The sequence below is a fragment of the Pristiophorus japonicus genome, chromosome 10 (genome assembly GCF_044704955.1).
Source record: "Pristiophorus japonicus isolate sPriJap1 chromosome 10, sPriJap1.hap1, whole genome shotgun sequence".
NCBI classification, from domain to species: domain Eukaryota; kingdom Metazoa; phylum Chordata; class Chondrichthyes; family Pristiophoridae; genus Pristiophorus; species Pristiophorus japonicus.
Genome location: NC_091986.1, coordinates 151,361,100 through 151,373,872, shown reverse-complemented (window position 1 = coordinate 151,373,872; position 12,773 = coordinate 151,361,100). Strand labels below are relative to the sequence as shown.

The 12,773-nt window shown below is 38.0% G+C and overlaps 1 protein-coding gene across 2 annotated transcripts in view; it reads left to right on the top strand.

Annotated features, from left to right (window-relative positions):
• The window catches only part of LOC139275132 (radixin), a 103,499-nt gene extending 91,594 nt beyond the window's left edge, over positions 1-11,905 (top strand). For both annotated transcript variants that reach the window (XM_070892174.1, XM_070892175.1), the window contains exons 10-14: positions 1,711-1,841; positions 3,441-3,601; positions 6,849-6,941; positions 7,264-7,506; positions 9,754-11,905. In XM_070892174.1, the coding sequence (XP_070748275.1) occupies positions 1,711-1,841; positions 3,441-3,601; positions 6,849-6,941; positions 7,264-7,506; positions 9,754-9,918 (793 nt within the window). In that variant the 3' untranslated portion in view covers positions 9,919-11,905. The remainder of the gene's footprint in view (positions 1-1,710; positions 1,842-3,440; positions 3,602-6,848; positions 6,942-7,263; positions 7,507-9,753) is intronic.
• Positions 11,906-12,773: the final 868 nt, after the last annotated feature.

The window sequence follows — 12,773 nt, the reverse complement described above, 5'->3', positions numbered from 1 at the left end:
GCAGGGATTGTGGATACACAAAATTCCCTGGATTCTGGGGAGGTCCCAGCAGATTGGAAAACTGCAAATGTGATTCTCCTATTTTTTTTTAAGGAGGCAGACAAAAAGCAGAAAACTATAGACCAGTTAGCCTGACATCTGTGGTTGGAAAATGTTGGAGTCCATTATTAAAGAAGCAGTAGCAGGACATTTGGAAAAACAAAATTTGGTCGGGCAGAGTCGGCATGGATTTATGAAGGGGAAGTCATGTTTGACAAATTTTCTGGAATTCTTTGAGGGTGTAATGAACAGGGTGGATAAAGGGGAACCAGTGGATGTGGTGTATTTGGACTTCCAGAAGGCATTTGACAAGGTGCCACATAAAAGGTTACTGCACAAGATGAAAGTTCATTGGGTTGGGGGTAATATATTCGCATGGATAGAGAATTGGCTAACTAACAGAAAAGAGAGTCAGGATAAATGGTTCATTCTCTGGTTGGCAACCAGTAACTAGTGGGGTGCTGCAGGGATCGGTGCTGGGACCCCAACTATTTACAATCTATAATGACTTAGAAGAAGGGACTGAGTGTAACGTAGCCAAGTTTGCTGACTATACAAAGATGGGAGGAAAAGCAATGTGTGAGGAGGACACACAAAAAGGACATAGACAGGCTAAGTGAGTGGGCAAAAATTTGGCAGATGGAATATAATGTTGGAAAGTGTGAGGTCGTGCACTTTGGCAGAAAAAAATCAAAGAGCAAGTTATTATTTAAATGGCGAAAGGTTGCAAAGTGCTGCAGTACAGCGGGACTTGGGGGTACTTGTGCATGAAACACAAAAGGATAGTATGCAGGTACAGCAAGTGATCAGGAAGGCCCAATGGAATCTTGGCCTTTATTGCAAAGGGGATGGAGAATAAAAACAGGAAAGTCTTGCTACAGCTATACAGGGTATTGGTGAGGCCACACCTGGAATACTGTGTGCAGTTTTGGTTTCCATATTTACGAAAGGATATACTTGCTTTGGAGGCAGTTCAGAGAAGGTTCACTGGGTTGATTCTGGGGATGAGGGAGTTGACTTATAAGGAAAGATTGAGTAGGTTGGGCCTCTACTCGTTGAAATTCAGAAGAACGAGAGGTGATCTTATCGAAACGTATAAGATTTGAGGGGGATTGACAAGGTGGATGCAGAGAGGATGTTTCCACTGATGGGGGAGACTAAAACTAGAGGGCATGATCTTAGAATAAGGGGCCGCCCATTTAAAACTGAGATGAGGAGAAATTTCTTCTCGGGGTTGTAAATCTGTGGAATTCGCTGCCTCAGAGCTGTGGAAGCTGGGACATTGAATAAATTTAAGACCGAAATAGACAGTTTCTTTAAATGATAAAGGGATAAGAGGTTATGGGGAGTGGGCAGGGAGGTGGAGCTGAGTCCATGATCTTATTGAATGACGGAGCAGGCCCGAGGGGCCATATGGCCTACTCCTGTTCCTATTTCTTATGTTCTTATCTTAAGTTTGTCTCAAAATTAAGATCAATCTTTTTGTTTTTCACTGCACCTTCTCCAGTGTATGCATTTAAAAATTAAACTGGCCTTTAAGCCCAAGATGATGTCTACACATGCAATTGCCTTGACCTATTAAATTTGTTATGGCACACATCATAGACTACTAGAAAAATATATTGTCCAATTTGATCTGTAGTTAAGTTCATCTATTTTTGTTTTTAAAAGGGCACAGCTGGAAAATGAAAAAAAGAAGAGAGAAATGGCAGAAAAGGAAAAGGAGAGGATAGAACAAGAGAAAGAAGAGCTTATGGAAAGACTTCGACAAATTGAAGAACAAACATTAAAGGCCCAGAGAGGTAAAGATTTATATTTTGACCACTTGTGCAATGTAGTACCTGCTTGGTTTTTTATTCTAGACTGCATCTTTGTGAAGCTGATATCCATTTATGGTCATTTATTCCATGTGTTCTCAAACTGTGAAATATGAAGTTATCCCACAAGTTTCATGCTTTGCTTGTGGTTTTGAAGATTGTAATCATATCCCTTTGCATCCCTGCTTTATACCCTTTTTTCTGAGTCCACTTTATTGACCCTATTTCTTCTTTATTTTCTTTCCACCTCCAAGGTGTGGTTGGAAGAAATTCCTTGCTCAAGCTTTGTGGCTCAACAATCTAGAATTCTGCCCCTGGGAAATTAATGGTACCTTGTCTATCCCTTTGAAAAGATTCGGCAGAACAATGATTTCCCACAAATGCAGTCGGAATTTAAACTGAGAATGAGATGCAGAGAAAACAACAGATCTTGATTCTAAACTACCTTGCTAGAGTAAAACATAAATAACTAGCAGAGACCCGCAAAACATTTGCGGTCAAATTAGTATCTCTATTGCAATAGTACTTGTTTAGACTGTTATCATCTTTATCTATAGAATCAATGCTGATGTCCGTCCGTTCTCCCTCGCTCTCATTTTCGCCCCTCCCAAACCACTCTCTCCGTCTCACTCTCGTCCTCCCGCCATGATTGGTTGTGAGGCTGGGTGGGCCCCGATCGCCCATTGGTCGCTGCAACTGTCACTCAGTCCACGTGCTCCCAGGACAGACAAAAACTGACTTTATAGATTAGTTCCCACAACACAAGTAGTGTTTGAAGAATGCATAATTCTATTTGTAGAAATAGTTGAATACACTACCTTATGCAAACATTTTTCTTCTGGAAAAAGACTGCAGTATCCTGCCTACCACACTTTTATGTAGGATGTGCAATTGCAGTGTCCAGGACATAGTTGGATATATTTAGATTGCCAAAATTGGAATATGTTAACAGCAGATTTGAGATTGTAATAACTTTAGTCAATGTTAACTGTATATTGGGATTTACTTCGTATTGTTTAACATTCAGTTCATGTCAGAATGAAACCGGCGCAAACTCATTTGTACTCTTCTATTTTGTACTGCATTTAAACTGGTATGTCTGACTCCTTGGAGAGCTTGGCAAGTTTATTTGAGTAGTTGAGATATGAAAACTAGGAAGATCCCATAAATAATTCAATGCCAAGTTATCCAATCATGGCCATGATCTCTGCTGCAAGTATGTGCATTTGTACATTCGTTCCCATGGTCGAATTATTTGACACTTTCTGTCTAGGCACTTGCTGAGTGAAGTAACTGAGGTGACCAGTACCTGAGCCAAATTAAGAATAATTAAAAAAAACTACCTCAGTCACATCATCTAACCAATTATCTGTTCAGGCTGGTAATGGCAATATTGTTCTGTCATATATATTCTGTTGGACCAGCAAGATGCAAGAGCGGCTAAGTTAGCAACCAGCTATCCACAGTGTAATAGGCACAGCTTTTTTGTCTTTCAATACATAAATAAATTGTTGAACTATTAGCAAATCCCTTTTTGGACAAAAATGGAACAGAAATTTTGATTTATAAAAATGCTTCCAACAGAGCTAGAAGATCAAACCCATAGAGCTTTAGAACTCGAGCAGGAAAGGAAAAGAGCAAAAGAAGAGGCTGAAAGACTAGAAAAAGAGCGTCGCAATGCAGAAGAAGCAAAAGCTGCCTTGGCCAAACAGGCTGAAGATCAAATGAAGAATCAAGAGCATCTGGTATGAACCTTTTGTCTTTGTCCATTGTAAGGAAGTCTGAAATGGCATGTCAATACCGAGGAGGAAAAATTAATTGTAAAATCCATATCCCGTTGACTAGGAGTCTTTCTAATTTTTTTTAGAAACTTCCCTAAATGGGATTGGGACAGAAGAGTACATTACATGAAACTAACTTAATTGGTTCGCAGGATGCATTGGAGGTCCTCCACTGTTCCTTTTCCCTTTTCTCTAATTCTTTCTCCTCTCCCTATGTTTCACAATTTCCTAATAACTAGACTTTAGATTTTGTGCATTTAGACATAAATAGTGGATAATGAACTATTGGTTTCAAAAGTTTGTTGCTGTGGATATAAATCATTGTTTAATATACTACCTTCAATCTTTAATATTCTTTGTTTCAAGAAGTCCTGCTTGGGAGAGAGTATCTGCAGCATAATGACAGACTTGTTGGGCAACTTTGTAAAAAAAAAAAAAGTTTCTTGTCTTTAAGTCAAGTCAGAGGACAGAATAGAAAGGAATAAGGTTGAGGAAGGTAAATTTAGACACACAAAAATTCAGTTTGTTTGAATTTAAAAGTATTATATAGAGAAAACTGATGTATGCTTTATGCCCTTGAACATTTCTCTGTAAAGCTGCCGACAAATCTGTTCGTCTACTGAGATCCTTTCCAGAGCAGAGCTAGGTATGCAGACAGCAAATCACAAGATAGATGAAGGCCATTCAGCCCATCTTAATTTATCCATTCAGAAAGAAGTTAGCGTCCAGCTATTAAATGGTCCCAGATTTATTTTTTTCATACCTTTTCATCTGCTTCCTCTCAAAGCTGCAAATCCCTTTTTCTCTAGTCTATCTTCGGAACTATCTCCTGATGCTAACACTAGGTTTTGAGGTGGTTCTTTTTCTGCCTCCAGAGCTGTACCTTGTGTGTCCGAGACGATTAGACATTTTACAGCATAGGAGACCATTCATATTTTGTTTATCTCTGCTCAAACAATCCAAAACTATTCCCCTTGCCTCACTTTCTCCTCATAGTCCTCTGCTTCAAATATTTATCCAGTTTTCCCTTTTTTTAAAAAAAATATATACACAACCGTCTCTACCTCAACCACTTCCTGTGGCAAAGCATCCTAAGATCCAACTATCCTCTATGTAAATAAATGACTTAATCACTTCCCCTCAATTTTTAAACGAATGACGTCACAATGAGAGGAGGTAGTCTTTCTCTCCACTTTATCTTCATAATTTTACACACTGCTTTTTTGGAAAAAAATCTTTTAACCTTCTCTGCTAAAGTGGAAACAGTCCCAGTATCTCAAGTAACTCCTTACAACCAGTTTTCCATTACTGGCATTCTCCTGGTGAATCTACACTACGTGCTCTTGTTGTACAGTAATGCCATTTCTATAATGGGGTGCCCAAAACTGACACTACTCTTAATTATGGCCTAACTATTGCTTTATACAAATTCATCATTACTTCTTTACACTCTGCCTCTATTTATAAAGTCCAAAATGCTGTTGGCCTTTTTTATTGGCTTTATCTACCTGTACTTGAACTTTCAGGCAATTATAAATTTGAACTTTACAAACCAATGAAAAGATCCTGTCTTGCACAGTCGTGACCCAACTCAGAATCAGGACTCTCAGCGTACCATCCCACATGACTTTTTATTGAAACCCCTAGGCCAATTCAAGGAAGCAGAACTGTGAAATTCATCTCCGACTCCCAAAGGCAATCTATAACTTGTATTTATATCGCGCATTTAACGAAGTAAAACGTCCCAAGGAACTTCATAGGAGCATAATCTGGCAAGAATTAACATCAAGCCAAATGAGGAGATGTTGGGATGTGTGACTAAAGTTCCAGGTGATCAGTGATCATGAGATACATGCCCAACGGCTACCTATCTTTTGTACGCATTATTAGCCACAGCAAGGAACTTGTCTAGCCTCTCTCTAATTTAGCAGCTGCCCTCCTATTACACAGGATTTTATAAAGTAATCTAATTTACAGTACGTTTTTTAAAAAAAAAACTTTCTGAATGTCCAAATAATGCCAACAGGACGACCTCCATCCATCAACCCAGTTATCACCTCAAAAGTCAACCAGTTTGCTGCAAAATTACTTTTTTTTTCCAGAAGCCATGTTGGGAGTCTCTAATAATGCCTACTCTGTCTAGGTGGTCATGCGGGGTATCTCTAACGATTCTTTCTAACAACTGAAGCTCAACTAATTGGCGTATAATGTCCTGGTTCTATCTTACTGCACTTTTTAAGTATTGGTACTACATTAGCCTCCAGTTCTTGAGAACAAACAGTCCTTAATGAACTATATATTTGGCACATGCACCACAGCTTTAAGCACAGAGGTGAATGCTGTCCAGTCCAGCAGCCCTATTTGATTATTCTTTCCTGGATTATACATGCTTCCACTTTGCTGATCTACATTTTAGTGTTAAATATACATTGTACTAATGGAAACTCTGCATTGTCTACTGGAGTGAAGACTCTCCATTTAGTACCTCTATAATGTTCTGGGAGTTGACTAGAGTTTAATTTGCAGTGACCTTTAATGGTCCTATGGATTATTTTATTCCCTTCTGAGTTCTAACATACTTATTTTAAAAAAAAAAGGCTTTGCTATATCTCTCACTTCTAGGTGTATCTGTTCATTCACACCTTAAACAGCTTTCCATTTAGCTTATACATCTATTATTTTTCACCTGTCTGTTTTCTTGGAGTCTTTTATAATCCACCTTACCGTTTACCAAATCTAATTGTGTTCTCGGCAAATTTTGAGATTTGTGTTCCCCTATACCCAAGTCCAAATCCTCTATGTACCTATGTTTTCGATCAAACTACTTTTGTTGCTACATTTCCTCTTGTACCATATTCCTCTTGCACCATTTTTCTAATGAGGCTCTTGTCTAACACCTTCTCAAAATCCTTCTGAAAAATCAACATATCCTGATCTTCATTCACTTTATCCAATTAGCCAGTTCTTCAAAAAAAAACTCCAATTTGTCAAGAGCGACTTGCCTTTAACAAGTCGATGCCGGCAGTCCTTGATTAACCCATACATTTCTAAATGTTTAATGAGGGAAAGTTTACAGGTGTTGTTATTCACTTTTTTTTCTATTCTGCATACATAGTTAATTTTGAGCCCTGAAAGAAAATTGAATTGTGCTGGTGTACAAATTTGTGCTAAATTTAACTATGATCGATTAATGATGTTTCTTCCTTTTTAGGCAGCTGAACTTGCTGAATTTACTGCCAAAATCGCACTGCTGGAGGATGCCAAGAAGAAGAAGGAAATGGAGGCCACTGAATGGCAGCATAAAGTAATTAATTCAGCTATACTTACTGTTTAATCTAAGTATTATCAAATACAATGAAGAAAATTGTTTTTATGGGGGGGGCGGCAGGGGTGGATACTGTCCAACTGAAGTAATGCTGCTTCTAAATGAATTAAACAAACTTTCTCACTGGGAATTTTACACTAAGCAATGGAAGATAACTTTCTTGAATACTTAGCAGATAGATCTTGCCATCATAATTATTATATTGCTAATTTAGATGATAGCATTTGGGAAGTGAATGACAAACTTCTACCAGTACAAATGGGGGGAAAAAAGGTATATATATTTTTTTCCCTAACTTTAGGCTGTCACAGCTCAGGAAGATTTAGAAAAAACTAAAGAGGAATTGAAGACTGTGATGACAGCTCCTACTCTACCACCTCCACCAGTTATTCCACAAGCTGAGAATGAGCATGATGATGAGCAAGACGAGAACAATGCTGAAGCCAGTGCTGAACTCTTATCAGAAGGAGTAGCAAACCACCGCAGTGAGGAGGAACGCATTACTGAAACACAGAAGAATGAGCGTGTAAAGAAACAACTGCAGGTGAGCTGATTAGTTGTCTTTGTGCATAGGCTATAAATTACTTCAAATGTGGATAGGCATGTCTCGAAGTTCACAAGAATGCCCATTATTGCATGAGGTTAAAGAAGCATTAAACCAAGCCACTAGTGTGTTGATTTTTATAATTGAATTAATGTTAAGTTTACCTTTTCAGTTTGTTTAGATCTTCGATATAATTTCTGATTTTTAATAAACCTTTTTCTCCCGAATGAGATTTGCATCAACAATCTGAATGTTTAGAAAAAACTTATTTTCATTTATTGCTTAAATAATGTAACACGGTATACTTTTGCTAAATATATACAACACCTGCACTGTTGTTAATTTCAAATTTGAGTGATATTAGCAGACTTGTATAGTTTAAATTAAACCAGAATGACTTCCTATACCTTGTCACCATGCCCATCAATACACGATGTGCATCATCCAAGAGGAAGAACCACAGATGCAATTTTCCTTTGAGCTTTGTGCTGTAGATGTTCAGTGTTTGTATGAAACTGGCTATACAGGGAAAGTGCCTTCCTATGTGTTGGTTGCTTAGGCTTCATTGGAGAGATTTGTTGCCGGTAGCTTCTTTGTATTTTTTTTTTGTTTATTTTGGTGTTTGTCAGTTGCCATGTTAATATATTTATCTGTTTGGATGCTTTGCAACACTTCAACTTAGACGCCTTTTAAAGCTGGACCCGCATCTGCGCCTTCACCTTCATAAACATTTTGCAGTTTTCAAACAGTTCCCCTTTAACGGCATCCAGTTGCTCCCATGGCACTCCCATTGGGTCACATATGTGAATTGGGAGTGGCGAATATTTATTTATATTAGCTGACCTTGTATCATGGTCCAAGGACTGCAGGAACACACAGCAGGGACTGCTGCTGTGCACAGACTGAATTATCAACACCCATGTTTTTTTTTCCCCATCACCATTATCTATGCCAAGTGCCACTGTCTCCCCATGTCTGAGTGCATCAACTTCTCATCTATAATTTCCCCATCCTCCTCACACTTCCCTACCTCTGCAACCATATGTCCTTGATTGCATCCGCCACTGATCCAACTGGCATTTTCCCTGTCTATGCTTTGCCATTGGTGCCAAAGCCATCAGTGATTCTTGCCTCTCACTTTGGAACTCTCTCTTCTAACCCCTCCACCTTGCTGCATATATCTTCCAAGCCCTCAAAAGTCCTCTTAAAATTGACCTTTTCAATTCTTCGGCTACCTCATCTAATTTCCCTCTTCCTGCTCTGGTCAGACTTTTTTTGAAGTATTAAGTGCTAAACAAATGTTTATTCTTTACTATATTCAGCATTGGTTTCTATTTCATAAACTGGTCTGACAGACCACATTATTTATTTTAACACTTTATTATTCATTTTTTTTTTCTATTAGTTTGCAATTTAAAAGACACAGTCCTACCTTCTGCTAAATTCTTCTTGGCAAGGTTTATTTTTAGACCTCTAATATGTGCATGAACAGTGTTGGCATGTTTAGTTTATTTTCAGTTCTGTAATAAAGGAAAAAACATAATTCTGATAAATGGTATTTCCTGCTTAAACCTCTTGTTCTCTGTGCTATGAAAGCATAGGCTCATACAACAGAAGGAGGCTATTCGGCCTATCATACCTGTGCTGGCTCTTTGAAGGAGATATCCAATTAGTCCCACTCTCCAGCTCTTTCTTCCTAGCCCTGCAGTTTTTTTCCTTTTCAAGTATATATCCAATTCTAAGCAGGATTTGATTCCACATTCTGTCACTGTAGCCAATCTAAAAACTTCAAAGTGACCTGTCTAGCCATTTGAAGGTTTTTACTTTATAAACCTTTTCCTATTATAATAAATGTTAATGACTTAGAATCAGAAATCTGGAACCCCAAATTATCATGGTTCCTGTGTACTGTGCATATACTTTATTTATAAATGTGATTTGTGATGGGCCCCCCCCACACCCACCCCAAAAAAAACACTGCATTTAAAATAACTGAAGGTGGACAATGTAGTTAGGAGATTTAGCAGATATTCTGGCTGAAATTCTACCCTAAAGGAATAACTCTTCGGCTGTTAAGAATCCAAAGTGGACATCTATTTACTGTACACCCTTGAAGCTTCAAGAATACTTTATTTAAAAAAATATATATTTTTTACTCATCCCATTTTCTAGTTAAGTAAAAACATTAGATGCAAGCTGTGAATGTTTTTTTTTTGAATGACCACTTAAACCATGTTTGTTTAATAGGCACTAAGTTCTGAATTGGCCCATGCCCGCGATGAGACAAAGAAAACTGTAAACGATGTCATCCATGCTGAGAATGTTAAGGCAGGCCGTGACAAATACAAGACCCTTCGACAGATACGACAAGGCAACACAAAACAGCGTATTGATGAGTTTGAAGCTATGTGAGAGTGCGGTTACTTTATATTATGTTCTTTAAAACAGCTGAACCACCAGCAGAGGACCAAGCAGCACTGTACAGCTAATAACAGTAGTATTTCACCTTGCCAAAGTATTGTACTGTGTGGAGTTGGATGTAAATTTTTAAGGTAGTTGGTAAATACCCTTTAAGCATTTTACAGTACAATTAGCAGAACTTAGCTGTAACGATTCAGGAAATATACTGATTTTTGTTGAACAGGCATGTTTAATTTCAGTAAAATGCATGCATGAAGTTTGGCTTAGTCGCTGTAGCTTGCCATTAGGTGTATAAAGTTAATATAGAACAATTGATACTTTGTGAAGGCATAAGCAAACTGCCTTAAATTGAAGAGTCTGCAAAATTTCAGGAACTGAGATGTAACATCTGAATACAGCATCGTGTCAGATTGAACATCTTTGTAGTAAGGTTGGTGTTTCTTGTCCTATCATCATAGATGGTTTTCTTTGCCTACCTGTGCACAAAGACTTGTTAAACAGATAGCAGACCAGCTTAGAAGACAGGATCTGCTATCTGCTCAAGACACAGCAAGCAATGCATTGACATTGGGTTTTCTGTGTCTGCATACACCAAATTGAAATGTAGCATATATTAGTGAACAATTTTTAATGTCAGGCCTTTCTGGCAGGGGAGCATATGAAAACATCAGTCCCAAGGAGGGGACAGTATACTACCTCAATATTATACACATGATGAATGGCCAGTCAAACACCCTCTCAGAGTAAACTTTGTGCAAGATATCATTTGTGTGATTTTAATCTTGCATCTTTGGCACCTTTTTTCCCTAAAATTCTGAATGAATTGTTAGTACGGTTGCAATACTTGTATGTATTGATCAGACCACTCAATGTTGTATATGTAAAATGATGTTGGCACATAGAGGTTTTTGTATTACTTAATATTTGTGTTGCTGGTACCTAGGTGGTATTTTCTTCTGCTTATGGGATAATGAGTGAATGTATGTGCGCACATCTCTGGTGAATGGTGGTTGTTGAGATGCGAGGATGAGATACTGAGGTAACTTGCATTATTAAATCTAAGTGGTGAGTGGCAAATTACGGTCGTAGTAACGACAGTGCATGTTGTCTTGACAATTGGCTGGTTGTCAAACTTACCACATTTCCTGAGCTAAATAAACATAGATTTGATCAAGTCATTGAAGATTTACTGTAATAAACAATTTAGATTCCGTGCCCTTGCTTCCTCTGTACTTGGTTCAGCTAAATTCCCATTGGTATTATGCACTCATAAATCAGCATTTATTATCTATAATGATGGTTTATTGAAATTGCCATTTATAGTTGAGCATTTAACATGCCAGTAGGCTAAAGATAATGGAGAATTCTATTGCGCTCTTTGTGGCTGCTATTGCAGGAAAAGTTTTAATTTACATCATGAATAAACATCTAGTTTTTTGTAATTGCAGGTGAGATTTTTGTTTTCATTATATGCTGAGGGACAGCTGGCAATTCTTGAAGACTGGTTTGTGAATGTTGTGCACATGCATCAAAATGCTTTTTGTGGAGTATTTCTACTTGCAGTGTAATAGCATACTGTTTCAATGCATCAGAAACATGCACTGGAGCATGAGCATTAGTATTTTTATAATGTTCAAGCAGTTTGCCATAGTAAGTTGAAATACTGTGCTTCCAATAAATTTTTTTCCCTGAAATGTGTGCACTAACATTGATGCATCAGTGTATTGGTATCAGTGTTGGATAATACAACCAGTTATTGTGTTTGCAGTTTAATACAGCTATATGAGCTAGATCACACTTTCATTTATACAATTGTGCAACTATTTTCTGATCATACAAAAGAAGCAGTATAGAATACCTATTGATATAAAATGCATTGGTCTGTTTCTTCCAAAATTAACTTTACAAATGCTTTTCCCCAACACCGTGTTGTACAATTGAGCATAACTTTTGAACATTCATTGGTTAACAATTAAAAAAAAAAATGTAAGAACTGGTCTGGCGCACTCTCTTTCATTCCTATAATTATGGGTTCTCTTGTCTGACTAGGATTACTTTGCAGGTGCAGAGATAATAATGGGCTTAAGGGATGTTACGAGTCAGTAACCAGGTGATGTCGAGAGCAATGTTGGAGTGGTCTACTGGGAACTCGACTGGGAATATTCTTAATAAAATGATTGAAAAAAGTATGTATTTTTAAGTTAGACAGAAAAGATGTTATACAGTATACCAAATTTTAGATGTTGCGAAAACATACTTTTATTCCACTTTGATTTTTTTTCTCATTATGAATCACCATAGTTGGAGAGTGACCTGCTCTCAGGATCAACTGATGGTATTCAGTAACTGGGTATTGGGTGTTCCAGAAAATGCTGGTTGACTGTCAAATTCTTTACACCTTTCCTCCCCACGACCGCCCCCCTGGAAATCTGGGAATATACCTTTTAATACTAGTATTCAAGTGCATGGAGGAGAAAATGTAATATTTCCCTTGAGATGATTGCTTAATTAGAATTCATATTAATATGCATATTCTCAGATTATTCTTCGATAAGTTATAATCCGAGTAAACATGGATCTCCATTCATGGGTTTCTATATAATGGGCCTGGAATTCTGATCGAGGTCTTCCCGCCGGCAAACAGTTGAAAAAGTTAAAGATGCGCACCTACTTGTTCCTGCTGTGCCCGCACGAACTTCCGATCCTGAGGCCTTCACTCCTACGCATTGGAGCGCGTGCACATCGGGACTTGTGCAGGCTTGGAGCTGGAGTCACATGGCTCTGGGCAGCCAATCAAGGTACAGTATTTTCTCATTCATAATAATGGGAACTCCGTAAGTTGGAAT